The sequence below is a fragment of the Camelus dromedarius genome, chromosome 12 (genome assembly GCF_036321535.1).
Source record: "Camelus dromedarius isolate mCamDro1 chromosome 12, mCamDro1.pat, whole genome shotgun sequence".
Taxonomy (NCBI): Eukaryota; Metazoa; Chordata; class Mammalia; order Artiodactyla; family Camelidae; genus Camelus; species Camelus dromedarius.
Window position 1 is genome coordinate 11,243,831 of NC_087447.1, and position 27,801 is coordinate 11,271,631.

A 27,801-nucleotide genomic window follows, 5' to 3' on the forward strand; every position below is an offset into this window, starting at 1 on the left:
GCAAGAAGAGGCCCTGAGCACAGATCAGTGGGTGGAAACGGTTCTCTGGCATCAGATGAACCTGGATTCAAACGCTGGCTGCATTGCGTACTGGTGATGTCACTTGACTTCTCTAGGCCTGTCTCCTAATGTGTAAAAAGGGGTTGGTGAGCGGGGAGGGTAGAGCTCAGTGGTAGAGTACCTGCTAAGCAGGAATGAGGTCCTGGGCTCAATCCTCAGGACCTCCATGAAAATAAATAAATACATAAATACATAAATAAACCTAATTACCTCCCCTGCCAAGAAAAAAATAGTTATTAAAAAAGAGAGAAAGAGAGACTGATGAGAGGTTAAAATAGGATTATAAACCACTAGCCCAAAGTGTCATTTAGAACAGCTGCTTAAATCAGGAGGCGGGCTCCAGAGAGCTCCAAGCAGATGGGATAGGCTGAGAAAGATTCTTGGGCCCTGGACTGTCTGTGGAGTGCGCTAAGCCCTCCTGAGACGCTCTGTCCTGCCCATAGGCCAGGGCTCTGGAGCATTGGCACAGCCATCCTTGATTCTTTACAGCTGCCCTGAGCCTGCCCCAGTCTGGAAAGGGGCCCTTGTCTGGACTGTCTGCTGAAGGCCCACAAGGAAATCATCCTGGAGTGAGTGTGACCTCCCAGCCACAGTGCCCACAGGCTGGCTAGCCACCCGGAGGAAGACCCAGTTCTCCTGGGCTAATTCTTCACCCAGGCTGAGCTTGATACGTGCAATCAAAAACAGGACCCTACCTGTGTCCAGTGGCTGGGAGTGGGTGAGAGACCAAAATACCATGTATTCAGTGGATAAGGTTTGCTCTTCTTTATCGAAATGAATTGAAGATGGCCTTTGGGCATGGAACTTTCTACCAGTCTAATCTACCCATCCCTGGCCCCAAACCTGAAATCAGTTTCACTCCCCTTGGTGCTTCTGATAAGAGACCTGCTTATTATCCTTTCCCGTAAAGACTTCAAAGCGAGGCACCTGGGAGGGGACTGTTCATTGGGGAGGGGCCTGAGTTGAGCTGAGTTACTGCTCTGCTGCTCTGAATATTTCAGTCCCCTGCCCAGACTTCCCCTCCAGGACCCCAAGCCATGGAGGAGCTGAGGGGCGGCAGGTTGCCCAGGCAAAGCTCTCCTCCTGCCATGGCGCAGCGCCTCGCGCCCCTGCTAGTCCTGCTCTTGGCCGGGCGCGGTGTCCTGGGGGAACAGGGGATGGCCGACTTCCAAGAATGCAAGCAGAAATTAAACGTGTCGGTGCTGGGGGCATTGCCGGGCTCTGGCTGGGACAACCTGCGCAACGTCGAGCTGGAGCTGGTGCTGAAGCGAGACTATTCTCAGTGCCTCACCACCGAGGACGGCGAGTACCTCATCCCAGACCACACGCAGGTGATGCCGCGGCGGGAGAGCATCGTGGAGACCCGCGCCGAGCTCATTGACCACTGGGTCAACTACACAGACTCCTGGGCGGCCTCCATCAACAATGAGGTCTCCTTCCTCTCCGTCCTCAACGGTAAGTTCTCCTTCAGCTGCCAGAAGGTCAAGAAGTACAACCTGGAGCACAAGACGTTAACAAGCAGGGTGGAGGTCCGCCACAACATCTACTCTGTGAAGGCCTCTGAGAACACGGAATTCCAGCCCATCTTTCGGCAGCATCTCCTGACCATCAGCGACCACCTGGAGAACAATCAGACCCGCGAGGCCGAGTACCTGGCGGAGATGCTTGTGGTTAGGTATGGCACACACGTCCTCACCAAGGTGGAGGCCGGGGCTACCTTGGTGCAGGAGGACCAGCTGAAGCGGGAGCTGGTGGGCAGTAACACCCAAGATAGGATCAACATCACGTTCGCCGCCTCGGCCTTGTTCTTTAAAAAGGTTAAAGTGGGAACCGGGGTATCCTGGCAGGCGGAGAACCAGCTCCTTGACAACTACCTGCGCCACACGGTGGCCTCCGAGACGCGCAGCCACGGCGGCGTGCCCTTCTACCCGGGCATCACCTTGGAGAAGTGGCAGAAAGGCATCAGCAACCGGCTGGTGGCCATCGGCAAGTCGGGCCTGCCCCTGCCGGCGCTGATCCAGCCGGAGGCACTGCCCGAGCTCCCCGCGCCCGCCGTGCGACGCTTGGCAGCCGCCGTGAACAGCGCCATCCACCGCTACTACGCCATCAACACGCATCCGGGATGCATGAGGCTCGACTCGCCCGACTTCGACCCCGGGGCCAATGTGGACGACGGCTCGTGCAGCAACCGCAACCACGCCAACTTCACCTTCGGGGGCGTCTTCCAGGAATGTCAGCCTGTGTCCGAACCGGGTGCCAAAAGCCTCTGCGAGACCTATCACATCCCGAACCCGCTGACCGGCAAAACCTCCTGCCCGGCAAACTACACCGTCAGCTACCTGAGCACCAAGCTGAAGACGTGGAGCCAGGTCGGTCCCGAGTGCCGGCCGCAGTGCCACACTTGCTGGTTCTTCTTCAAGTGCTGCCCCACTGTGTGCGCCAACCGCGAGCATCGCCACACCGTGCGCCTGACCGCCTCCTGGTGCGCACCCTCGCGGGGCCTCCGGCTCAACACTGCCGGCTTCCTCTTCGGAGGCCTCTACAGCCCAGGCAACCCAAACCCATTCACCGGGTCGCAGATCTGCCCTTCCCACTTCTACCCGCAGACACTCTTTGGCGACCTCAAGGTATGTGTCAGTACTGACTCAGAGCTGGGTTCAGCCCAGGCAGTCCCGTTCGGGGGTTTCTTTAGCTGCCAGGCTGGCAACCCCTTAGCTGGCTTCACCCAGGGCCAGAGCCCTGGGATCCTGAAGGAGGTGTTCTATCAGGACAGCTCCACGAAATATCCCATGAAATGCCCAGAAGGGTACAGTCAACACCAGGCTTACCTCAGCGAAGGCTGCCAAGTCCTCTACTGCCTCAAGGCTGGGATCTTGCTGGACCAGCAGATGGCAGGTGTCCGCTTACCCCCATTCATTCCCCGCCCGCCCTGGCTCAACAACAGCAGAGCCCAAAGGCTCTCTGTCCTGATTGACTCCAGCCGTCAGCTGTTCTGGGTGAAGCAGAAAGGCTCTGACCGCTGGCAGCCAGCCAGTATCAATGATCCATCCCTGCTGGTCAAACTCTTGAGCCAGGCTGACTCTGGACGCAGTGTTTCCGCCACTATTGGCTCCTGGATGGGTGCCATTGTGGCTGTGGTGGTTCTTGCTTTGGGGGCAAACTATGCCTTCAGGTACTACAAGAAAGGGGGTTTCAAGAGATCACAGAAGGACATCGGGGCAGAGGAACAGAAGGCCTATGGGGCCACAGAAACCCCTACAGGGCCCGGCTCGGTCTTCTGCAAAGAAAATGGCAAGGATTCCGTCTAGACTTTAAACTAACCAAACAGTCCTGCTTAATCACTACTAGTAAGAGCTTTGGCCCATTCTGTTTCTTCTACTGCCTAGATAAAAAGATGTAAGCTACCTAACCATAGAATTGGTCCCACTTCCTGAAGGTACCTGGACTGAACTGCGCTTCCTCAAGCCCTTCTCCCAATCGCCTAATACAAGCTTAAGGCCTGTAAGAATCTCTTTCCCTAACACCCTCTTGCCAAGAGGCCCCACCCATGTTGGGCGCCTCCCTTGTTGTAAGGAACCAATAAACCCAGATTTTTTTCAAAAACAGGTGTATTCCTGGTGTTCTTTGGCAGGGATGGAGTAGGGGGTTGGAGGAGGGGTGTGGAATCAACAGAGAAGACAAACTCAGCATTGACCCCAGGACATATTATGTAGCTTTGGAGTTGGAAGTTTTTTGGTTTTTTTTTTTTTGGTAATTGTTATAAAATTCATTGTATCAATTTGTTTTCCCAGAATCATTGCCTTGAACTCAAAAAGTTCTCTTTCAGCCTGGGTCTAAGTCAGAGGTTTTTTTAATTCACATGGGGTCTGACCTATTTGTGGAGGATGAAAGACATTAGGTTCTAATCAGCAATTTTTTTAAAGACAGAAAATACAGTGCATTGCATGAAATAACTACACAAAATTATTTTGTGAGATAAGATAATCATATAAAATTTTCCATATCCAATTGTTTTTGACTCACAAAAAGTGGCAGTTTTGTATGGTTTAATATATGTATTATATATACATTTTATATATATATATCAATATACTGGGTCACAATGTAAAGTATGATATAAAGTTTGATCACAGTCAAAACATTCAAAAACCAAGGGAAAACCTCTATTTTATTCCATGTTCCATGAAGCTTAGCTTTGGAAAACTGAGTCCTCAGCCCTCTATGTCACCCCCGGTGGAAGAGTCTTCCCTTTGGAGGGCCTGTTTCTCTCAAGTACACCAGAGTAAATTTTCATCCTTTAACTGGGTTTATTTATTTATTTTTTAGTGGCGGTACTGGGGATTGAACCCAGGACCTCGTGCATGCTAAGCACACACTCTGCCACTGAGCTACACCCTTCCCCCAAGAGTAGATTTTCATTCTTTAACTCCAAACAGCACTCCCATGAGGACAGATTTCAGTTTTGTAACGTTGTTGGAACACAGGCCTCATCACAATTTAAACCCAGACTCTGGGTCTGTAGTTGTAACAAAGACAACCTGAGGTGTCCCGTTAAACCCTAATCTTAGAACCACAGGGCATGTAGGCTCTTATCCAAATGGGCTCTTCAAAGTGTGAATATTAGAGCCAGCTCTGACAGCCCGCGGAGAGACCCTACATAGCGGGGAAGTGTGGCCTCACAGGGTTGACAGGGTCATTTCCATGACCTAAGTGAGTTATTTTACTTCTTGGTGTTTCAACTACTCTAGCTACAGACTGGAATGTATCAGGATACTGATGAAGTAGTATTGGTACAAACTGTGAGTCCTGAGAGGAAGGGACAATTGAAATCCTAATAATTCTGGGATGTTTGAGACCATTTTTCCTACTGGTCTAACGTGGGCACATTGGAGCCAACTGTCAGCTAAGGACTGACTGACTGGCGACTCTCCTGAGCCTTCTCCAGAGTTCCGGTCACTACTGTCTATAGGGGCTTTCTCTACGTGAAAAACGCCTTTGTAATAGCATCTCGCTTCATCTTCATAAATCTTAAGGTAGGAAAATAGTTCTCATGCTCAAGATGGGGAAACGTCTTTAAGAAGCTCAGAGAGGTTGACTTGCCCAAAGTTACATGACTTAAATATTAATAATAATGGCTAGTACCTACTGAGTAGAATTTGCCCTTTGAATAGATTATTTCATTTAGTTCTTTGCTGAGCATAGCAGTAAAGCTGTAGGCTTGGTCCAGGGCAAATATTGGCCTCTGGAAGTTTCTCGTGTCTCTATAAAATGGAGTTGGGGTAAGGATATGGCTCAGTGGTAGAGTGCTTGCTTAGCATGCACACGGTCCTGGGTTCAAGCCCCAGGACCTTCATTATAAACAAACAAACAAACAAACAAACCTAATACTCACCCCCCCACCAAAAAAAAAATTGGGGTTAGCCTGTTAAGTTCCTAGGTTACTTGAGAAGATTAAATGAGCTGATGGATGTAAAGCACTTTAGAACAGCCTGGCCTTTCTAAATTTGAAATCGATGACACTAATGCTACGGGTTCTGCTTTGCCACTGCTTTAAGCGTGGGATTCCAGAGCCAAATCAGACAAGCCTGTACTCAAGAACCAGCACAGCTGTCTATCAGCTCTCTGACCATGAGCAAATGGTCTCACCTTTCTGAGAACTAATCTCATCTATAAAATGGGGATAACCCCGAAACCAAAGTCAAAAACTGTTACAAGGATTAAATGAGATAAAACTAGGAGATCCCTTGGTACGGCGCCTGGCACACCACGGTGAGCTGTCACGACGTGGGGCTCATCCCGATGGTGATGCATAGAGGTGAGCAGCGGAGCAGTGGGTACACAGATGGATGATTGGGGCTCACAGCTGAGTGGGTAAGACACCCCCAAAATATAAATTACTCACTGTGAAAATGTCACAGAACCTCAAACAGAACATTATGGGAAAATGAATGAGGTTACACAAACTCTAACTGGGAGAGTGCTGGTAAGGTTTCTGGGACGGGACAGGACTCCTGTCCCAGCCAGGCACATTTTTCAAGTGCGTTCAGTTCTGTTTGCTTGGAAGGATCCTTTCAACAGCAACTGAATGCCCCTTCCTGATGGTCTCAATTCTTTTCCTGGAATAGCCTCTCAGGCTTCAAAACCCGGGCTCCCCACCTGATAGGAGAAAGGTGAGGATCAGCGCATAATGGAAGGTTTTGGTGCAGAATAAAAAAAGAAGAGGTGCAAAGTGGACCACCGCATAAGTAGGGTGGCCATGTAACTGATCATCCAAATCTGGACCCCTGTTGAGACCAAAAGGAAGCACTGTAAATAGTTATCTAGGACATGTTAATTGGCATATATGTTGGTCCACTTTTATCAGTGACTGTTTGCCTGTAGGTGACTGGCCCCAGGCTCACCTTGTCACCCTGATCTCCGGCTAACCTCTCCCCATGACCCACATTTACTGTGCTCACACCCGGATGCCCACATCAGGTCAGTTCCAGGCTGTGCCATGGCCTGCTGAAATCTTGCCCATCAATCAAGATTGAGAAGTCATCCTCCTTCCCTCACACTCTCCTTCCTTCAGACTCTCAGGAAGATTTGTCTCTTACTCCTCCTAACCTCTTCAGCAGCGTGTAACTAGGAGCCTGTCACTTTGCATGAGTTCTTCATCCAACCTGATCACGAGCTCTTTGAATGGTGGCGGCGGGGGAGGGGGGGGCAACGTGTTGTGCGCATCATGGTTACATAGTTCTTTCCAGAGCTCAGCATCAGAGAGAGCACCTAGTAGGTGCTCTACAAGTTTGCTGAATGAAAGAAAACCAGAGGAGATCTTGTGAGGCCCCAGGTGATGAGACTTAGCTATCAGCTTTTAAGTCACCGACCCCTTCTTGGATTCTTAAATATATTGTTTCATTAATAAGCCAGTTTTAAGCCTCATTTTGCCTACTATAAGTGCTCAATAAATACAAAGATTAGTAAAGCTCAGTTTTCATTGTATCAAAATATTCTATGCAAGTAGACAAAAAGTAAAACTAAAAAGGGCGGGAAAGGGGAGACGCTGGCATGGTGTAACCACGGTGTCTCCAGTGTCCTGTTAGAACTCTGAGTGACGGGGGGAGGCACTGCTGACCTTCCCTCCCCACTGATGGGAATGCCGACAGCTGGCCCGCCATCAGGGAGCCCACAGTTGAGTGGGTAAGACACCCTCTTACGCTGGACATTACACAGAGTCTTCTGCAACAGGCTTCTCTTGGACAGCTGGGTTGTTGAGATCTCACGGACTCTGTAAGTCATGTAAAGCAAAGAGGTCTTTCTCCCTGTTTTGACTTCTAGAGAGCTTAGACCCAAATTTTGGCCCCTTGTACAACGTTCTTGTTGCTAAACTCAATCTTTGTTTTGACATCTCTGCACTTATATTGCCTCTTGATTAATTCATTTTCAAATTTTTATGATATTTATTTACATAAAACACCATTTTTTTTAATTAAAAAAATGGGTAATAGAGCTGAGCAACTGTGGAGGGAGATTTACGACAGTGGGTCTGGTAAGCCCCTGAGCCCCTCCTTCCAAGCCCACTCCTCAGCCCAGCTGCAATCTCACTACCTCTAACCTTAGGCTTGGTCCAAATCCATCCTGTCTAGAAACTGTTCTCTGTACTTCATAGAAAGGGACTGTTGTAAGCCAGAAAGTCTCCAGTTTTCTCAAGGAGTTTCTGAACCATTGAGAACGAAAACTAATTTTAAATTCAATTTTAAAACTATGTTGTTGTAGTTTTTTAATGCAGGTTGGGGGTGCAAAGAAAAGTGGAATGTGTGTATTGTTGTAAAAAGAATGTGTTTCATCATTGAAAGGCTGGGAATCACTAAATTATAGGCAAACAAATCAGCAAGGTTAGGGGCTCAAAAATCAGACTGGGGCTTGAGGAATCTCTGCTGAGCGTCATGGTTTGGGGCGTCCAGGGTAGGGAGAGGAGGAGGTAAGGAGCATTGGGAGAAGGGTTTTCCTTTATTTCATTTAAGTCATTCATTCATTCACGCTTTTCTTTTTAAATTAGCATGTTAGATTTTATTTGAATTGTGCAAAAAAAAAAAAATCTCATCCAGTATTTAAAATATCAAGGTAAATTCTATTTCATGCATTTAAAAATAAATATGACAAATTAAAAAAAATAGTATACCGTATTCTTTATAAAATACATTCATTCATTCTCAAGGGGCTCCTAAGGAGGATGACCCTTTATTAAGTGGGATGATTAAATAACAAACAAAAAACTGAAGGAGAAAAATATAGGAAAGTAAATCTCTGTGACTTGAGTTAGGCCAAGGTTTTTAGATATGTCACCAAAAACACTACCCATAAAACAATAAATTAATAAATTGGATTTTGAAGGAAACCAGAATGTCATCCCAAAATATTCTCTCTGGCACAAAAATTTTTTGTTTACATTTTTTATTGATTTATAATCATTTTACAATGTTGTGTCAAATTCCAGTGTTCAGCACAATTTTTCAGTCATTCATGGACATATACACACTCATTGTCACATTTTTTTCTCTGTGAGTTATCATAACATTTTGTGTATATTTTCCTGTGCTATACAGTGTAATCTTGTTTATCTATTCTACAATTTTGAAATCCCAGTCTATCCCTTCCCACCCTGCATAAAAATTATTTTGAACTAAAGGCACTTAAGCAGCAGCAAACTCAGAAAAAGCTCACCTTTCTCTGCCTAGAGGCACCATATAAATTCTACTTTTATTTAGACTCTTCTTAGCCCAGGGAAGGCACCAGACGAATCTGCAAACAAACCTTACTCTTACTTTTTCGCCCATGTATTTTCCTTCCCACAGTTGGCGCCCTTGAAAGCCCAAGCTTCCCTTTGCCCTGTCGTTTCTCTACGGATGTATTATTCTTGTTGACGATGCTGCGTAAACTGGAATTCCAGCTGCCGTTTTGGGTTTCTTTTGCTTCAGGTTTCTCCTGAGTGGTGTGCACTGTGCGCTTCAATCAACTGTGTATCTTTCTCTGTCTTTTCATTAAAAGAGTCCCAGCTGAAAATCTCAGACAGGTAGAGGTAAAGTTCTGAGGCTCCCCTTCAACTTCATCAAAATTAAAAACCGGGCTGAGAGGAGAAGGACCCAAAGCTCTGAAGCATAATGTTTGTATAAATCGGGGGTCACCAAACATGGCCCCCTGTCTGGGCGCCTGCTTTTGTAAGTGGCGTTTTGTTGGACCACAGCCACACCCATTTGTTTCTGTGTTGTCTACAACAGCCTCCATGTTGCAATGGCAAAGGGGGCTAGTTGCAACAGAGACCTCATAGTACAAAGCCTGAAATATCTATTTTCTCTTGACCCTTCATGTAAAGTACAGACTGTCCAATGGATGCTGAGATGGACTGGTCCCTTCAATACCACAGTAACCAACTGGGGACTGAGGTTGCCAGGCATACAGTCCTTATCATGGTCCAGTGTGCTCCAGCCTAGAGCAGCTTTCTTCTAGAATCCAGATCCCCTCCAGTTTAGCCCAGCATGTCATAAAGCCATTATCATTTCTGTGAAAAAAGCTGGAAAATGTGAGTACAAATAGTAATCATTCTCCCACTACAAACTGCCTTCCATCACTGTCTCTACCTGTCTCCCTCCTCTTGTTCAGATAACATTTGATGAGCATCTCCATCATGCCAGAGAAGACACAGCCCCTGCCTTCAAGGGGCCCGTGCTCCAGCAGAAGGGAGGCATACACGCAAATAACTAATGTGCAGTGGAATCAGTCATAGAACGGTCGTGTGAAGAAAAAATGTGGCTTGTATATCCAATACCTCAGCATGAATCCCAGCTCTGCCAGTTCCTAGCCCTGCAACTTCGGGTGAGTCATTTAACCTTTCTGAACTTCAGTTCTCTCATCTGTAAAGTGGAAATGATTACCTCGGGTGTGATGGGTTTTCATGAGGATTCAATGAGCTGCTTTATGCAGAGCATCTAGCTCAGTGTCACAGCTCAATATTATTGTATCCGCAGCAGTGGTCATGATAGTAGTCAGCAAGAAACAATGGTGACAGCAGACGATGTACATGAAGTGCAAGTCACAGCAAAGAAGAGAGGACAGTGGGGGAGGTATATTGATCAAGGATGTTTTAAAATGATATAAGACTTAGAGCTTGAAGAAAGAACAGACGTTAGTCATGTGGAGACAGAAATAGGGACACAGACAGGAATAAAATGCATGGAATGAGATGCAAACTTGTCCAAGATGAGAGATGAAGGATGGGGTAAGTTCCTGACATGCCTCAAGTCTGCTAAAGCTCTGGTGACCGGCAGAATCAGTGGGGAATCTGGACTTGAATTTGGACAAGGGGACACTTTCAGTTCCCTTTAGGATTAAGGCAGAGGAACTGATCTGACCCCTGGTGATTTTTTTTTCCTTTCCTCCCTTCTTGTCATGTCATTTTAAGACTGACTTTTAAGACAGTCACAGATCTTGTATCTTGAATGGTTCCTCACTGCCTATTGAATGAATCAAGATGCCTTAGCGTCGTATTCAAGACCCTTATGGTTGAGCCCAACATTCCCATCCAGTTGCATCCTCAGACACTCACCCTCCCCACCCCGCTGTGCTTCCTGTGCTCCCACATTCAACCCAACATACTTAGAAACGAGGCTTGCGATCCCCTATGTTACTCCCAGTATCTGTTCCCCTTTCCGTGATTCTTGCCCAATTTATCCACTATCCTCCTAGTTGGGAGGGGAATGTCATTCCCCCGCTCCACACCCTCTGTCATGATTTTCAGAGGTGTCCTCTTTGCTCCATTCCCATTGTCGCTTTAATTCAGGTTTTCCAACATCTAGAGGGTTTTGTTTTTGTTTTTGTTTGTTTGTTTTTTGCTTCTAGTCTTGCTTCCATAAACCCATTTGCACGTAGCAGCTTGAGTTTCTCAGGGGACTTTGGGCAGCTCAACAAGGAAGAATTAGGAGGGCTTTGTTACAGGCAATGGACCTGGGTTAGTCTGGTGAAGGATTCAGCGAAGCAGTTTTGCTCTGCTTCACTAACTATAGATGAGCAACTAACTGTAGAAGGGGAACCCACCCTGAGGGCTCTTTTTTTATCCCTGAGGGCAAAATCCTAGTCATTTTTCAAAACCCAATTCCCAAAGTGCCTCTTTTGGGAGGTTCTCTCCAACCTTTCCTTCCTCTGGGCTCCAGAGCCCTTTGTTACACATGTGGTATTACTAACCACACCCTGATTTCTGTCACAATTATGTACCTGGTGTCTCTCTTAGGAGATCCTGAGTGTTCCCAGGGCAGGGAGCCACGAGCTAGCTTTCTGGGCCTGTTTCTGCCATTGTAACATGAGAATCTTTGTACCTACCTCACAGGGCTCTTGTGGGGAGTAAATGCATTAATGCACGTATAGTGATTAGATCAATGACCAGCAGAGCAAACACCATGCAATGTTTGCTGCCATCATTAATATTCATTTCTGTATCCTTAGTGCTGGCCCGAGTGAGGTGTCAATGCGCATCGCTGTTGAATTCGGCTGGAGACAGGCTGGACACGTCTGAAGTTCAGGGCTTAGAACCATGCTGGGAATTTTTATTGGCCTGTTAAGTTGTTTATGTCACTCTCAAGCCTCCCTCCACTCCAGCTTGCAAGATAGGAACCGGGGATCGCTAAGTAAGACAAGAGAAAGTAGTCCTAAGCTTTCCCAAGTGATGTAGCCTAAGGGTTGGCCTGACCTAAAGATAAGAAACCTGCCCTAGAACTTTATTTTTGCAAAGCTTCCCTGGGTCCCTTGTTCAAATGGCACCTACCTGAAGGGAATCACGTATTTAACCATGACCTCAGAATGTGTCCCACTTGTCCTGTGATGCTAGGGGAGGCATGGGTTACAGGACCACCAAATTATAGTAAAGGTGGGGGTTGGGGTGGCCATAGAAGTCCGGGTTATAATTTGCTGTTTCCAGAGCTTCCGAAGGCTTAGCGAAAGGAAGGGTACCAGGCAGCACTGGATGCAGGAGAGTGGAAGGATGTAAACAGTGATACCAGATGCTTCCTGAGAAGATGGAGAAGCAGGGAGGCGCGGTGGGGGTGCCCTGAACTAAGCTGTGGTTCTAATGCTACTTTCTAGCTGGGTCACCAGGGTACCATGGGAGTTCTCCCCAGTGGCCGGGCACCACGGAGGTTTACCCCGCGCGCTTGAAGGAGCCCGGCCCGGGCTGGGAGGATTACATTTCATCCAGTGTTGAAATCACTTGAAATTCCCCTTGTTCATCCAGATACAGAAATAAAAGAAGCAACTCACGGTCTTGCTGAGGCAAAAATCTTTCTGGTTAGCCATTACTGAATCTCTTATTCTTTCACTCTTGCATCTATCTGCCAAAAATAGATGGGTCAAAGTCACATATTTTAAGAGTCACATGCATGAGGACTTTCTTACCTCACACCCCAGACATATTGCATCAAAAGATCAAATTATATTTTCACTCTGTCTTTATCTGTAGATCTTAGAGCTCTATAGAAGGTTTCGAACGAAATGACAACATTTTTTATCGCTTTCGCTTTTTGAATGTACCAGCATTCAGACGGTTCATTTATTGAGTCTGATGCTTGACGCTGAGGTAGGATGAGGCAGGAGGCCAAACCATTCTTTTTAAATGCCCTGACCTAAACGGTCACACACACACACATACACACAGATAAACCAATTGAAGTGATATCTTCAAAATTTTCCTTCTCAGCCTGCCGGAGGCCCCCTCCACCTTCTGCATTTCTGTTTTACAGAATAGAAGAAGGTGCTCCGCTGCCTCATGAGGAGCTGAGGAGTCACAAACAACAAGCCACTCTGACAACTTCTCAGATAGGTCTCCCTGAAATACCCACTCGTCCTCTCCCTGTTTGACCGGTGGTCACAGCAGTGAGTCATCCGTTGGGCTTTACGCCACAGCAGCCGGAAACAACAGCGATTCCAGGGCTCTGACCTTACACTTTCCACTTTTATTGAAACTCTCACTTCCCTCCAACCTGATTGTTTTAAAGCCAGTTTTATTCCACGCGTGGACTTTGTGCTAATTTGCAAGTCTTTTCCAGATTACACTCTTAAATCAATGCATGAAGAATTGATCAGCTCTCATACATGCAGTTCCTTGACAGATTCGGGAAAACTGAATCTCTTCCCTTGGAGAGGACTTTCCTGGAGGCAGTGGGATGGAAGGAATCCTCTTTACAAAGTAAGAGTTAGGGACTGGGAACTAAAGTTGTGCCTTTTAAGAGTTATATACAAACTGTCTATGTAGTTATAATAGTTTACATGTATATAAAACTGTGGTTCCCCAGAGACCTCATCCATAGCTAGATCTAAGAAACAAGGAGACTGAAATCTAAAGATCAAAACTCTGTCGGGCTGTGCACACTTCCAGTGTCGTCATCCTCACCCTCTGTAGTGCAGGACGCACACCTGGCTGGCCCACTGTCGGTCCCGTACTCAGTGTTTCATCTACTTCAGATAAGCATGATGCAACGTCTACACTCAGATCCACACGTTTCTGTCCTTGTTACTGTGACTAAGTGCTCCTTTCCCCGGTGCTTTATCTTTTCCTAAGAAGTTTGCCCAAGTCTCTCCAGGCATATTGCAAGTGTCCTGAAGGAGAAACTGACACACGGCTCTGAGCACAGCGCTGGGGATGCACTCAGTAGGCTTCTACTTTTGTGACCTCATCTTCCCACTTCCTCCCATTCAGCAGTTGGTACTCACACCTTTTCTGGAACCTCTGCCACTTCCAACCCGCCTCTAATCCATGCAAATTCCTTCCTATGTGACTCAGCAGAACTTCAGCCACGCTCCGCCGCTGTCTGAAACGTCTGCAGATGTCTGCCCAGCCTCGCGTGCCCGGTATGAAAACAAGACACTTGGAGGGGGCGTCACTCCTGTCTGATGCAGCGAGTTTGTGATCAGTTACTCCCCGTTAAGACGTTTTAGTCATCCCCTTCTTCATTAAACAAAGAGCCTAAAATGCTATACAGATAAATCTAAGCTCTTTACATTAATAAGCACATGTTTTAGCAATCAAAGTACTGCTCTTAAGTAGAAGAAACAATTGACACAAGGAAAAGCTTGAATGAAATAAGCCTCTATACATTCACTGCAAAATTGTCTACCTACACCAACACTACAGATGGAACGAAATAAACCTCTGGTGGTGGCAGGACTCAAATGTTTATCACTGCCTCATTTTCTTCTAACCAGCCAGCTCCTCCCTACTTCTCTACATCTGAGACTCCTTCCTCTGGGAAGCATTTTCTGGCCCTCACTGGCCTCCTTCCTTTAACTCCGTACCACTTAAACCCATCTTACAAGTCCGGTCCAGCGCTGGTCTCTTACATGCCTGCAGCTGGCTTTCCACACAGGCAGCCTGGAGAGCAGGGCCTTACCTCCCCTGCGCCGCTGCCACAGCACCTCGCCCGGAGTCCTCGCATATTGACTCCGTGGAGTTTGGGACATAAACCCAGGTGGGAAAGGATGCGACCAGTGGCAGCCAGCCCTCTCTGACTCACAGTTACAAGAACACACAAGCCTCAAGCAAAGAAACTGAAGTAACCTGGGCCCCCAGTCCAAGACTTTTGCGTTTAACTGGAATCAGTGGTACACGTGAGATCTTCAGGATCCCCACTGCACAGCCAGCTCGTAGGCCTGACTGCAAGCAGCCTTTTGTGTTAATGCCCACGTTGACCGGCTGGGGCCTTTCATGCTGTCTCTCTGGAGAACGACATTAAACGCAGAGCTGCGCCCTTTACTTGAAGCATGGAGGCCTTGCTGTGTGTTGTTTCAGGAGAGCTGGCATTCCCGCTGGGAACAGCGTGGGCCTCACCCTCTCCTCATGACTAAGCCCAGAGAATGTGGCGTGAAGTTCTGAGCAGTATCCTACCCATTGTCCGTGAATGCCTGGGTCACCCTGCCTGTATCGCTCACTGCTGATCACATTAAATGAGAGGTAACTGGGTGTAAACTGTGCCCAACCCCAGACCTAAAGGCCATACTTTAAAGCAAGATGTATACTGCACACTCCCAGTCTACGGCCATGCCACCCTGAGCACGCCCACCTCTTCTGATCTAGGACTAAACTTAAGATCTCCAGTGCTCTCGTTTGCCAAGCATGGGCAACCAATACTGCCTTTTACAACGCCAGGACACGGTTGGGGGTGGTTTTTTCAGGGCTGGGGATAGATGGATACATGGATACATTTCCCAGCCCTGCAGCAGAGGTGACAGAGGTTTATAACCAGGCCTCTAAAGTGAAGGGCACACAGACTTTGGATTAAGAATGATCCGGGTTCAAACTCAGGGTGCTATCTGCTAGGGGGGTAACCCTGAACAAGTTATCAATTTCTGTGAGCCTGTTTACTCATCTGCCAAATGGGACGGACACCACCTCCCACAGCAGGGTTGTGAAAATCGTGATACACACAAAGCCCCTGGCACGCTGCTTCCACAGAATAGATGCTCAAAAATGTTAGTTACTATTTTTATTATCCAAGAGTTCGAGATGGCTAGAGTCCATGATTTTTAATTCACTATTTCAGTCTTCTCAGAAGAGTCACCCAGGACTAGAGTTAAAAATATTTTTATCCCATGAAGCTGTTCCATGCCTGTGAAGGCTATTAGTTAGTGGGTGGGAAAGATGAGAGCACTGAGCTGGGAGGATGCTGTCCGTGCCCCAGCTCCCTTACGGCCTCCACACACACACACCCCCGCAGACTAAGCTTGTATGCCCATCTGTCCATGTGCGCAAGCCCAGCTAATGAAAACGCCTGTGGTCTTGAAGGTTTTCAAAAATGGGAGAGTGAATGGGAAAGTGAGGGAGGCCTCAGAGAACTACGTATATTCCATTAGAAGAGAAAGCGAGCGGGAGAGGGGTGACTGCTACATTTTCTTGTCATTAGCAATATGATGACTCCCATGGGCTGGGGTCCCAGTCTGATGAGAAGAAACAACTCGAAGGTCATGGATGGACCTCACTGTCCACTGTAAAAGCTCCCGCAGCACCTTCAGGCCCCACAGCTTCTTCTCAAAGAGACCCCCATCTCCAACAGTAAGGGGCATCCCATCGGCCTCACTGGGGGGGATCTTGTGTTCCAGGAGTGCCATTAATTCCTCGAGCTGGTAAGCAAAGGCAGCAACTTGAAGGAGAACGGTATGTATCGCTTGATGGAAGTCACCTTCAGCCGGAGTGAAATGGACCCGTTGGTCCTCTAACAGCCTGGCCAACATGACGTGGAAGGCGCGATAAGCTCGGAGGTTCTCCTGGAGTCGCTCCGCCTCAGTCAGCTCGCTCCATCGATCAGTGCTTGCCATTGGCACACCATCCACAGAGTCCAGGTTTATGCTCTCGTTCAGACCCTGATGCTTCACCTGGCCAAGGACATAGAAAAACATCTCATCCTCTGTAATGACTCCACCATTCTCACTTACTCCTTAAATCTCATACTCACTGGGGATCCATGGCTGACTTTAGGCAGACCCTGTTCTCCCTGAAATCACACATACTGCTCTGACTACCTGTTCATCTTTCTTGGGAGAACTTGCAGCTTTCACTGGGTTCTGAGCAAAGGTTGCAAATCACTGACTGGTCCAGAATTAACTTTTCCTTCCCACTTCAAACTCCCCCCAGGAAACTGAAGTATTTTAACTGCACTGGAGTTTAAGTATTTTAAATATACTTGTTTGAAGACACCGGTCACAGCGAGGAAGCCCTACAATATAGCCATCGTAGAATTTTTCTAACAGTCCTCTCTCCTCCATTGTTCACTCTCAATGGTGAGGATAATCCTTTAGACAATTCAGTGGAAGTTTTTTTTTTTTTCTAATTGGTATTTTTATTTTTTGTGCCTTTTTTAAAAATTGGTATTTCAAAGAGTCTCATTTCTGACGGGTGGGGCTTGGCTCTATGAAGATGAACTCCATGGTTATCTCCTTAAGAATCTGATGCTCCCCCAAGTCCTCACTGACTCTTCTAGCAGATTTTTGGAGTGTAGGTGGGCCTTCTATGTAGACACTTTGGACTGTATGTAACTAATCAGTGGGCTGCTAATACTGTACAGGAGAAATTGGTTGGGTATTTATACTGTTCTCCCAATCCTATAAACTTCACTCTTTCATTTACATAGCTCAAAAAATTAGAACAATGTTCACGAAGAACCCAAACTTCGAGGGCTTGTGGCTAGTCTGTTCCGGGAGAATTCAGACTGTAGGCAATCAACTTAGGAATAGTCTCCAACATACACACCAATCCTACCTAGAACCCCACGTTATGTTATCTTATTCAAGGAGCAACATGTCTCTTAAATAGCCTAGATAAAGAAAATAAGGTCACATGAGTTTCCTCAAGGGAAGGGGCCATGTTAAATGATAGGTGTCCAACATATAATGGCTGTATGATTAGGGCTTTTGTAACTGATAACGAGGCTGGAGCATGATGGCAAGGGGCTGGATCAGAAGAGACGAAGCAAAAATAGACAACAGCAAAATAGGCAACTTACATAAGATTCCATAAGCGCCGTCAGGTCTGAACGAATCTTCCTTGCTAGCCAGATAGAACGGCTACAGAGGTCCCGGCGGTGAGGGGTCAGCGGTGAACGCTCTGCGAAAGCCATCCCCTAACTCAACTGTCCCAGGAAACCAGTGAGCTGAGTTTGCTTCTGTCTATACTGGTCCAAATAAGAAATGTGACTCTCAGACTAAATCCACTGGGCATTTCTCTACTAATGGAATTGTGCACCCCCACCCCCCTGCCTGACTCAGAGGTGGCAGCAAATTCCTGGCTGTGGATTTTTGTGCCTGTGGAATCAAAGGCCCCTTTTTAATCAGCTTTTTGTTGTTTTTTTTTCCTGCAGCGTCTGCCTCCATGTCTCTCCTCCACTCAGTGCCTAGTGTACTTGTTTTTATGTCATTGTTTTGCTTTTGCACTTAGCAACAAGGTCACTATCATAATAATCCCTCATGACACCCCTGCCTAATGCAATCTATTTCATACACACATATTCAGTTTATTTTACTATCGCCCTCCCTGTGTTTCCCATGTCCTTTTCTTTCTTTTTTGGTCAGGTAACATATTCAGTATGAACTTGTTATTATTACTGATAACAGTTGCCATTCATTACGCATCTACCCTGGGCCAGACACTGCTAGTTGCTTTAAAGCCTTTATTTGATCTTTAGAATAATTCTACAAGATAAACATTTTCCTCATCCCACATAAGAAATCGAGGCTTAAAGAACTGTGCACAAAATCCAGTAACTAGATTCAAATTTAAATACAGACCCTTGATTCTTTGATCCAAAACTGTTTCTCCCACTGACTTTTCAGTATCATTCTTTAGGTAGTTCATATTATGTTCAAGACACAAACTATACATGAAGTAGATCCTGTAAAAATATAGTGTCTTTTTACTCCCATGCTTTTGCTATGTGTTTAAATGTACACTTGATTGAAAATCACGTAAGGAAGCATCTCTGATCTCAATCATGGTGCCTTCCCTGTAGCTACAGGAGGAGGAAGGTACTGTTTAGGCCTGTTCTCTTCCAAAGGACAGGGAACACCCAGCCCTGACTTGGTAACGTCTCTAAGGCAGTCTCACTCAAGTGACAACATGCTTTTCTTTTTCTTCCTTATCCCAAGTCATACTACATTGCTTCTTAACAAAGTCAGAGAATGAGCTGGACTTCGAAATGAAGGCATAGAGCCGAAAAGCGCTTGGAGAGTTGTTGTTCTAGTGCATTTAACTCGGTAGGCTGGAGGATGACGCCAACTGGGTGAGAGTTACAAGTTTCATCCTCAAGTCAATCCATTAGTTTCACTATTTCCTATCATGGGCATTGCCTCTAAATTGAAACAAGCCTTCTCAAATTTCCACACATAAACGATAATCAAGGGACGTAAAGGATAAAGAGATGAGGCCTGAGTGGCTGTCACAGCAGGCCTTTTAAGAAGGGAGGATTCTTTTTCCTTTCCTTTTTTTTTTTTTTTTTTTAACAACTTTGTACTCACAAGGACGAGTTTTGTGAAAAGCACTGATATTAAACGCTATCAGGGCCTTGTCATTATCAGAGTGAAATTAACCTCACAGCTTACTTAAGGCTCTTCTCACATCTTTCCCAGACCGCCGAAACATGGAAAGGAGTTCCAAGTCCACCAGGTGACCACAGAATCATACGGCACCTCAGTATGAGAAATCAGGAACTAACCAATTCTCAACAAGCGCAAACCACAGCATCGGCTACAGAAAACCTGTTCTGAGGGCACTTGGTTTTCTCATTTAGCAGCATCCACTACTTTACCCCAGGATGACTTAACTCAGTACAACCAAGGAAGACCAGTTGCTTCCATGAAGACAACTTTTATTTTTCTTCTTTACATACTTATTTTGGATATGCCTTACCTAGATTAAGAGAAAACAAGGACTTGAAAAGCAGAGTATCCCTTTTATTATAATTTCTTTTTACATAACCTTTTCAACCTAGATTCAGGTAACTACCTGTCTCTCCCATCAAAGGAGAAGGGTCCTGCATATTACAATAGGCAAAAAGGCTTTTAGGAAATAAAGTATTTTAAATTGATTCATTACAATTTTTCAATTTTCTTGAGTACATTGAAAAGTGGGAAAAAGACAGGAGGGGAAAATGGTACTTCAAACAACCAGACTGCAATAACCTTAGTTTAGTACACTCTTTGTATTTTTTTCTCCAAACAGGTACAAAGGAGGTTCAAGTGCTCTGTGTGGATGCTTTTCCTTACCTTAATATATCTATGTTTTACTCCCAGTAATCTTGGCCAGTGTTTATCGAAACTCTCTGAAGCATATTAAGTCTCAGTTATGCAAAATTATCCTGGGCAACCACAAACAAGGGGGAAGCACGTCTTGCAGAAAGAATACTTGTAGCTCAATTACATTTTCAGAATTCAGAATTGCTAGTTCAAGACTGAGAATATGCAGTGGGAAGAGTTATCAAAAAGGTAACAGAATCTGAGTAAGATGAGGAAATGCAGAATTTTAAGATTAAAAGAGTTCCTCAGAAGGACAATGAAGTAAACAGCATGAGGAACAGAAAGGAAAAGGGAAGAGAACCTAGTACAAGACAGTTCACTCAAACCAACTCATTACTTTGCTAACATCCCTTTCTCAAAAGGAAAAAAAACCAAGTCCATGGAAGTATTTTAAAATGTATCGCAAACTGCTACAATAATTTACTGAAGCAAACTGCAGGCAAATGGTAGCCATGAAGAGGACTAAAACAGGGGACAAAGAACAGAAACTTCTAATTATCAGAACTAACTGGTTGCTTTCAGTGGGGAGGAGTGTGATTCAGGGAAGAATGTATTTTCCCTTTATCTCATCAAGGTTTTGTTGTTGTTGTTTTTTAATGCAGTTTGCTTTTGTGTGGGTGGCTAAAATATCTGATGACTAACCACTGCAAATGCAACTCATGGAGGAGACAAAGGATAAGGTAAGTGTGACGGGACAAAGGTTAAGTGTGGGGTGTAGAAGCTAGCTAGTGAAACACTACCAAATGGACTCGTCCAGGAGCGGAGCAACTTTGTCGTCGACCCATCTGATCAATCTTGTGTTTTCAAATCTACTCAACATACCAAAGTCAACTCCATGTCCTCACTGTGGGCAGGAAAGCATTCTACGTCCCTTCTAGCCTTATTCCACTGCTCACCCCAACACTGGAGGGATGGCAAGTCTGCGACACTGAAAAGAAACAATAGTGCATTTAGGACTGCTCACTGTAGGTGTCTCACCCCCTATTCTCCAGCATCCCAGCCGCTGACACTAGTGGGTGTAAAGCCAGCCTCTTTCAGAGATGACATTTTGTTACCCTTCTTTATGGAAAAAAATCAGAGAAAATTGATAAACTTTGTAGTTTTAGTGTTCGTGAAAAACAAGCTGCTCCTTATTTCATTCTCAGCAAACTTCATTCTTTCCAACAACCATCATACATTTCTGACAAACAATGAATAGGGCAAGCCTTTAATTCCAGCTTCTGAGGTACGGAGGAGAGAAACTGCCCTTCTAATTCTCCAAAAATGAGCCAAAATAGGTTTTTAGTCTTCTGGGAGTTATGGAGTTGTACAAAAACACTGTTTCTCCCATGGACAATAGTAAGTAAGTGTTCCACCCCACGAAAACCCCTGTCTCAAGGGAAGGGGTGATCCCCAGAATTTCGGGTGAAAGCAAAGCATTATATGGATGACTAACTTCGTGGAAGCCTTTCTGTTTCGGAAGGGTTACTAAAAGCGAAACAAAATACAGCAACTTTCTTTGACTTCAAACTGCATGATGCGGACCATTCCTTCCCTGATGGCAGTGCCCTTCACCAACAGGGAGCTGGAACGCACCAACGACAAAGCAAAGCAAAAGCGCAGCAGGGGCCCGAGCTGGGCTAACAGGAGGCGTGTACAAAGAAATGATGGGGACAAAAAAAGAAAACGAACAAGTTCATAAGAGAAAACCTTTTATCTCTAATTTAGACTCTGAACAGTTTTCCTCATCCCCTCAAAATTCCTAAATCTCAATGTTCTAAAGACTCAAAGAGCGCTAATTACCACAAACCTAACGTCTTTCCCCAAAAAGGCTTCTGACAAAGCACGGGGCTACTGTAGTGACTGTGTTAGTGTGGAGGACCAGCTTTCTTTAAAGGCCACTGGAGAAAGCTATGATTTTAGGGGCTGGCGGTGCTTCTTCAACCCTACATCTCACCTTCTACAAGTACCTCTTACGCAAAGGACCCCACATCAGAATAATCTACTCTCTCCCAGCCCCACAAAACACAGCAACAAAGACAAAAAAAAAAAAAAATCAGACTTTCCATTAATAAATAAGGACTCTCAGGTTTCACAACACAAAGACACACATGTTCAAAGTGCAAATCTCTGCCTTTAGCCTGGGACTCTTCTCACTGCCTCACTGATGCAGAGCCCTGTCTTGTGGTCAGAGAGACCACGCAGAGGGCAGCCCCCTCCCTGCTGGGGGCCTGCTTCCAAGCAAGGGAGCACCACTGAGAACCTTACGGAGGTGTCAGGAGGGGGACTGAGGAAGGTGGTGAAGGTGAAGAGGTGGGAGGTGGTCCCCATGGATCCTTCCTTTCCTAAACCCAGGGGGAATGGAAGAAAAGGGGGTGAGAGATGTGTGCTGTTTTAACAGCTCACCCTGCTAAGGGGCCTTAAAGTGCCAAGTCAAGCTGCCAGCCTCCAGAGATTAGAATTATAAGGTATTCTGAAGATAAATGTGCTGCAGGGGGTAGAAGCCAGAACCACAGGGCAGCAGTAAAGGAGGAGAAGGGGTTTAGAGGATATTAATATATCATTAAGAATTAAAAGCTGATCCAGAGCACATCAGAGTTACAGGTTGAAAAGGGGGATCTGCTGATGACCAGGAAGTCTGCCTGGCTGGAACTGAAGGTAAGAGTAACCCTCACTTTAAGAGCTGCTTCTTTGTCTAGCTTTCTGGTAAAGGCAACATCAATTTTATGAGGAGGAGAATAGAGGGAGAAGGGGAGATGTGTGTGTGTGTGTGTGTGTGTGTGTGTGTGTGTGTGTGTGTGTGTGTGTGTGTGTGTGCTGTGATCCACAATGGAAAGAGCAGGCCCTTCAGTTATTTTACTAGATTTTAAATGCTTTAAATTTTTTTTTTTGTCCTTTTTATCTTTTAAATACAAAGTCTTAGCTGTCCCAGCGCCCAAAGTCTTCCTTTCCACTAAGGTCCAGTAGAGTCTGAATCTTCAATCAGAACCTCTGTGGTAGCACCGAGTATATCCGAGTTCATGACCAGCCCTTCAGCGCCCCCACTGCTGCCACTTCCCACAAAGATCTTCCCATCAGCCATCAGGCTCACCCGTTCCGTCCCACTACAGTATGACTTTGACATCCCTTCAGCTTCTAGCAGGAGGCACTCTCCAGAGGTGGAATTTCCCAAGGGCTCAGGAAGAAGAGGAAGACCTTGACCATCTGCAGGTTGTGTCAGGGACTCAGGATTAGTGCCCAAGATATCTGTGCTGGTGATGAGGGCGCCTGCATTGGCAGCCAGAGCTTCAGCAATCAGCACCTCAGGGTGGCTTTTTGCTTTGTGTGCCACTACGCTGTCCTTCTTCTCAAATTTTTTGCCACAGATATTGCAAGAAAACTGGTAGAAGGAATCTGCATCATGCTTCTTCATGTGCCAATTAAGGGATGCCTTTTGCCGACAGGTAAATCCACAGATCTCGCATCTAAAGAAAGTGGAAAATGAATGGCTGATCAAATAGAGCAAAGAAGAGGCCTCCTACTTAGGGCCAGGATGAGAATTTAGAGGTCATGTATATAAGCAACAGTCAGTCACGTATATACTTCTTGTGAAAGATTAGAAAAAGTTACTAGATAGAAAATTAATCTGATTATTCCCCCCTTCTTTAAGAGGAAACAGAAGAAAAAGGTCACTAAGTAGCTCTCCTAATTAATACCCGCTCTTTAACTTTAAATACCCACTGTTTAATAAAAGTAAACAGCAGTGGCAGCTGAAACGCCTGTAAAGGGGCTAACCCCTAAGTGGGGGATATGCGCTTCTCACCCCGACGTTCACCGTAAGTACTCACTGCAGTGGCTTCTCGCCAGTGTGAATCATCCGGTGCACGGCCAGGTTGTGGGAACTTTTGAAGGCTCGAGCACAATATTCACAGATATAATCTCTTTGATCTAAGAAGAAAAATAACGTGGTTAGTGTTCCACTTAGTATCCCTCTTCAGTATTTTAACCTTGCTTTCAACAAGTACGCAGATGATCAGGCAGGTGACTTTAGAGGAAAAGCAATTGCTTTCAATGTACAAGCACTTTGGATAAACAAAACTTAAAAGCAAATAATATTGTTTTCATCACTTTTTGGTCCATTTATTCAGTAGCATTAGAATCTATTAAAAACAAAAAACAAAAAAACCACACCTAGATAGTAATATGAGACCTGAAATCCTAATCTCAAGTTTACCAGTAATCTATATCTTGGATAAACTGCTTAGCAAGTGAACAACTACAAAATTTTCATATATTTTATTCTTAAAACAACTGTTTTCACACACTGTGAAAGTTGAATATCTACATATAAAGAATCTGGCATTCATCCACCACCACTGCCATCACAAAAATTTGGTACTCCCTGAAGAAAAGTGATCCACATCTAACCTGGTACTTTCATGTTCCATTTCAGGTTTAAAAAAATGTTTCCCAAGATAAACAACTTAAACTTCTTTCAAAAGAGTCAAGCTACTGCTACCAAATATATGCAAACAGTACCTGTATTTCTTTCCCTCATTCTCTTACCCCTCATCTTCCACACATTTCAACCACCTCCCTCTGTCATTTCACAACCCCCCAAGTTTCTCGGGATTTTTGATGAATTTGGTAACATGATGTGGAATCTACGGGGCAAAGAAGCATTGTATTTAATTACTTCTTTACTTGAATAAGAAGTAATTAAATACAAATTTGGTTGGGGAGAAAGTGGACAGATGCTCAATATATATTTGTTGAATAAGTGGCCATTACACATTTTCTATGCTTTTCATTTAAAGTCACGTTTTTCTCAAACCTGAATGTACTGAGGAATCACCTGGGGACCCAGCAGACGCAGGTGAGATTCAGCAGGTCTGGGATCTCTGCCACTCACATAGCTCAAGTGATGCCAACGCTTACTGATCTCTGTTCTACATCACTGAGTAATAACTGAGCCTAAAAATGCACACTTCTAACCCAGGGACTGCTCCTGGTATCTGATCCCCCAGGTCTTGCCCACTTTTCCAGCCCCACAGCAGCATGGCAAACGAGTGAGGGGCATCTATTTGTTTAAATAAATCATATTTTCAAAGGCAGCCAGTATACACTAAATTGGAAAAGTCTAACACTGACATCATAAAATTGTATTAACCAAATATAAACATTTGAACAGCACTTTATATGTTATTTCATTTTTATGCCTTATTTTATAAATGAGGAAAAGTGAGAAGAGAAGAAATTAACTTTCCTAAGTCACACATTTAGTAATCATTTAGTAAATGATTACTAAAGTGGTTATAAATGAATGATGTTTGAATCCACTCAACACAGAGACTCAGTTTCTCCTTCCGAGCCAACAGCGCCCACAGGAGGGCACACGTGAACGCAGCAGCTAGGCCTTCTGACTGCGGCGGCGGCAGCCGTCCCGGGAGCGCCCTGGCTCAACACGAACTGTAAGCAGGCCTCCTTACCACTTAGGCTTTCTCTCCACACACTCCTCATCTTCAGTCCAGGCAGACACTACAAGTACCCATCTGCCCAAGGAGCATTAGAAACCATGGTTCTGCTAAAAATTAGCCGTGTGACCATCGGCTAGTTAACTAATGCTGCCCAGCCTCCAGTTTCTTAGCTGTAAATCAAGGCTACTACAAGTGAACTTGGTGGTGTTGAATGGATGGATAGATCAGAAAAAAATATTACCAATCTGAGCACTTACAAGCACGGTGCATTTAGCTATTTGGTAAAACATTTTATTTACGCAAGCACCTGTATGATGTTTGGCATGTCGCAGAAGTTGCTTCTGAAGCCTGAAGAGTCGCCCACAGGAGGGATGGGGACACACGTATTTCTTCTTCAGCAAATGCTGATATTTAATGTGGTGCTAAAACAGTAAAAGAAAGTGAACGGGGATAAAAATTAAGGCTTCCTGAAAGCTCATCTTGTTTCTTTGCTAAGTCAAAAGTGTTGAAGGAAAACCAAATGAATAGGGAGCAGTTTAATAAAACAGTTAAGAACACAGGCTACAGAAAGAGACCTGGATTCCAATCTGGATCTGCCATTCACGGGCAGTGCAATCTCAGAAGACGAGCTCCAACACTGTGAGCTCCAGTTCTCATCTGTAACATGGAGGTGATGACAACTGTCTCAGAGTGCTGTCGTGAGAGTGCAGGGATTGTGTATCGGACGGTGCTCGTGCCGCAGACGACACGCGACAAAAGAATAGCAGATGTAATCATTACAGCAGAACCAGACTGACACAGAAAGGCCTGCGTCTTATGTTAGACTTGCTGCTAAAGATCAAACAGGCACGTCTTCAGCTTTAGTAATCAACTTTTCACTTTCATGTTTTCTGCCAGGCCTAAATACAAGCTCAAAAAAAAAAAAAAAAACTCACTTAAAAAAACCCCTAAAAACTAAAAAATTTTCAATTTATTCTAAATAGTATTCAAGAAACCATGGGTTTCAGTTGCTAATTTTATTCTTTAAAATTATACATTAAAATAAAATCTGTTCATCTGCGCCTTGGTATGTGGTTACACAATCATCTCTTACATCAGGAGTACTTGCACCATAATGAGAAACACTGGAATATTCCAAGATTCCAAGGAAATATTTAAGCTTAGGTTCTTAGTCACTTGAACAAACAAACAAAAAAAACAAACAAAAAACCCCACAACTGAAGTAATTTTATGTTTAAAAAATATTTTTCTTGACATTATATAATAATGATAAAGGCTACACAAGTTCACAAATTGTAAAGTCTCATAAAATATGAGAACTAGTAATGCAACATAACCTGAAAGGCTGCCTTACTGAACAAGTTCACTGACCTGCAAGTAGCGGGGATGAGCAAGAACAGTTCCACATCCTTCCATCTCACAACGGACATACTGGATTGGAGGCTTTTTTCTATTATCAACATGTAGGAGAAAAGTGAGCAACAGTAAAGAGGCAGTACACACAGTGGTCTTTAACTCAAACTGCAGTATAGGGAATAGCTACCTTATAGTACTAAGAATTAAAGTCTCTTTACTAGTTTATAGCTTGCACAGAATTGACGTTAGAAGTGACCAGAAATTATTTAATACAGCTTTTAAAACAGAGTACAAAGTAAACTAGCACACCCCCAAAAGGAAAAGAAGTGTTAAAATTTTTAGGAACTTTAAGATCCTACAATGGAAATAAAAACACAGTAACTCTGCATCAAGGACATTCATGAAGTTGTGAAGTTTTTGTGAAATTTTTAACTAGCCACTCCTGCAGGATAATTATGAGGGCTGAACACGTGAGTGAAGGGCCCACCACCAGAAAGAAGACACAACATGGCAGGAGTATAAATTACTCACCTCCTTTTGGGTAATCGTGGACTTTTGTCATCTTTTCGCCTTCTTCCTCTCCTATAATTAAAGAACAGTGTAACTGCCCACATATTCCAGACTGAAGCTTGTAGTGGAGGATAGCTGAGGACACATACTCAAGACCAAGGAGCAGGTGGAAGAGACAAAGGATAACCCAGGATACATAGAGCCAAAGACATATCTGGCCAACCAAAGATTTCACCGTGAAGTGATTTCACTTACAAGTACATCCGCACCACAAGCTAAAATACTGTACCTTTCATAAACTGTGCATTCTTATGGAAGATTACATAAACCTCAAGGTTACTACTTAAAAGAGTTGTTTCAGTAAAAAGTCCACCACTTAAATTTTATAAATTTAAAAAGTATAGTAAGAATCTATCATCTAAAAACTCTCAGAATATAAACTATACTCTCCTGGCAGCAGAGACAAACGCCTACATACTGAAAAAAAGCTACTTATACGACCAGAAATAACTGCTAGGCACAGAGTATACACCTGGTCAAGGTTATCACGCCATTTGCCTTATTTGGCCTCTTTAGAGGACCTACATTTGCCAGACTTCTTGCTGTCTCCACCCACTCTGCATCCTATAGCTACTGT

General features: G+C 44.9%; 3 protein-coding genes across 4 annotated transcripts in view; 1 reads left to right on the forward strand and 2 right to left on the reverse strand.

Moving 5' to 3' along the window:
* The first annotated feature begins 1,097 nt into the window (after nucleotides 1–1,097).
* On the forward strand, nucleotides 1,098–3,368 carry LOC105094968 (macrophage-expressed gene 1 protein). Its single transcript, XM_031460699.2, has one exon. It carries the CDS (start codon nucleotides 1,098–1,100, stop codon nucleotides 3,366–3,368), a length of 2,271 nt encoding a protein of 756 aa, XP_031316559.2.
* Nucleotides 3,369–15,561: 12,193 nt separating this feature from the next.
* CNTF (ciliary neurotrophic factor) lies at nucleotides 15,562–19,277 on the reverse strand. Its single transcript, XM_010987035.3, has 2 exons — nucleotides 17,580–19,277; nucleotides 15,562–16,452 (listed from the first exon to the last, which is right to left on the reverse strand). Exons 1-2 carry the CDS (start codon nucleotides 17,691–17,693, stop codon nucleotides 15,964–15,966), a joined length of 603 nt encoding a protein of 200 aa, XP_010985337.1. The 5' UTR covers nucleotides 17,694–19,277; the 3' UTR covers nucleotides 15,562–15,963.
* A 223-nt stretch (nucleotides 19,278–19,500) lies between these two features.
* ZFP91 (ZFP91 zinc finger protein, atypical E3 ubiquitin ligase) overlaps nucleotides 19,501–27,801 on the reverse strand; it is a 29,896-nt gene continuing 21,595 nt past the window's right edge. For both annotated transcript variants that reach the window (XM_031459541.2, XM_031459540.2), the window contains exons 7-11: nucleotides 27,186–27,236; nucleotides 26,670–26,748; nucleotides 25,606–25,720; nucleotides 23,670–23,769; nucleotides 19,501–23,306 (exon numbers count right to left, since the gene is read on the reverse strand). In XM_031459541.2, coding sequence (XP_031315401.1) covers nucleotides 22,796–23,306; nucleotides 23,670–23,769; nucleotides 25,606–25,720; nucleotides 26,670–26,748; nucleotides 27,186–27,236 — 856 coding nt within the window. In that variant the 3' untranslated portion in view covers nucleotides 19,501–22,795. The remainder of the gene's footprint in view (nucleotides 23,307–23,669; nucleotides 23,770–25,605; nucleotides 25,721–26,669; nucleotides 26,749–27,185; nucleotides 27,237–27,801) is intronic.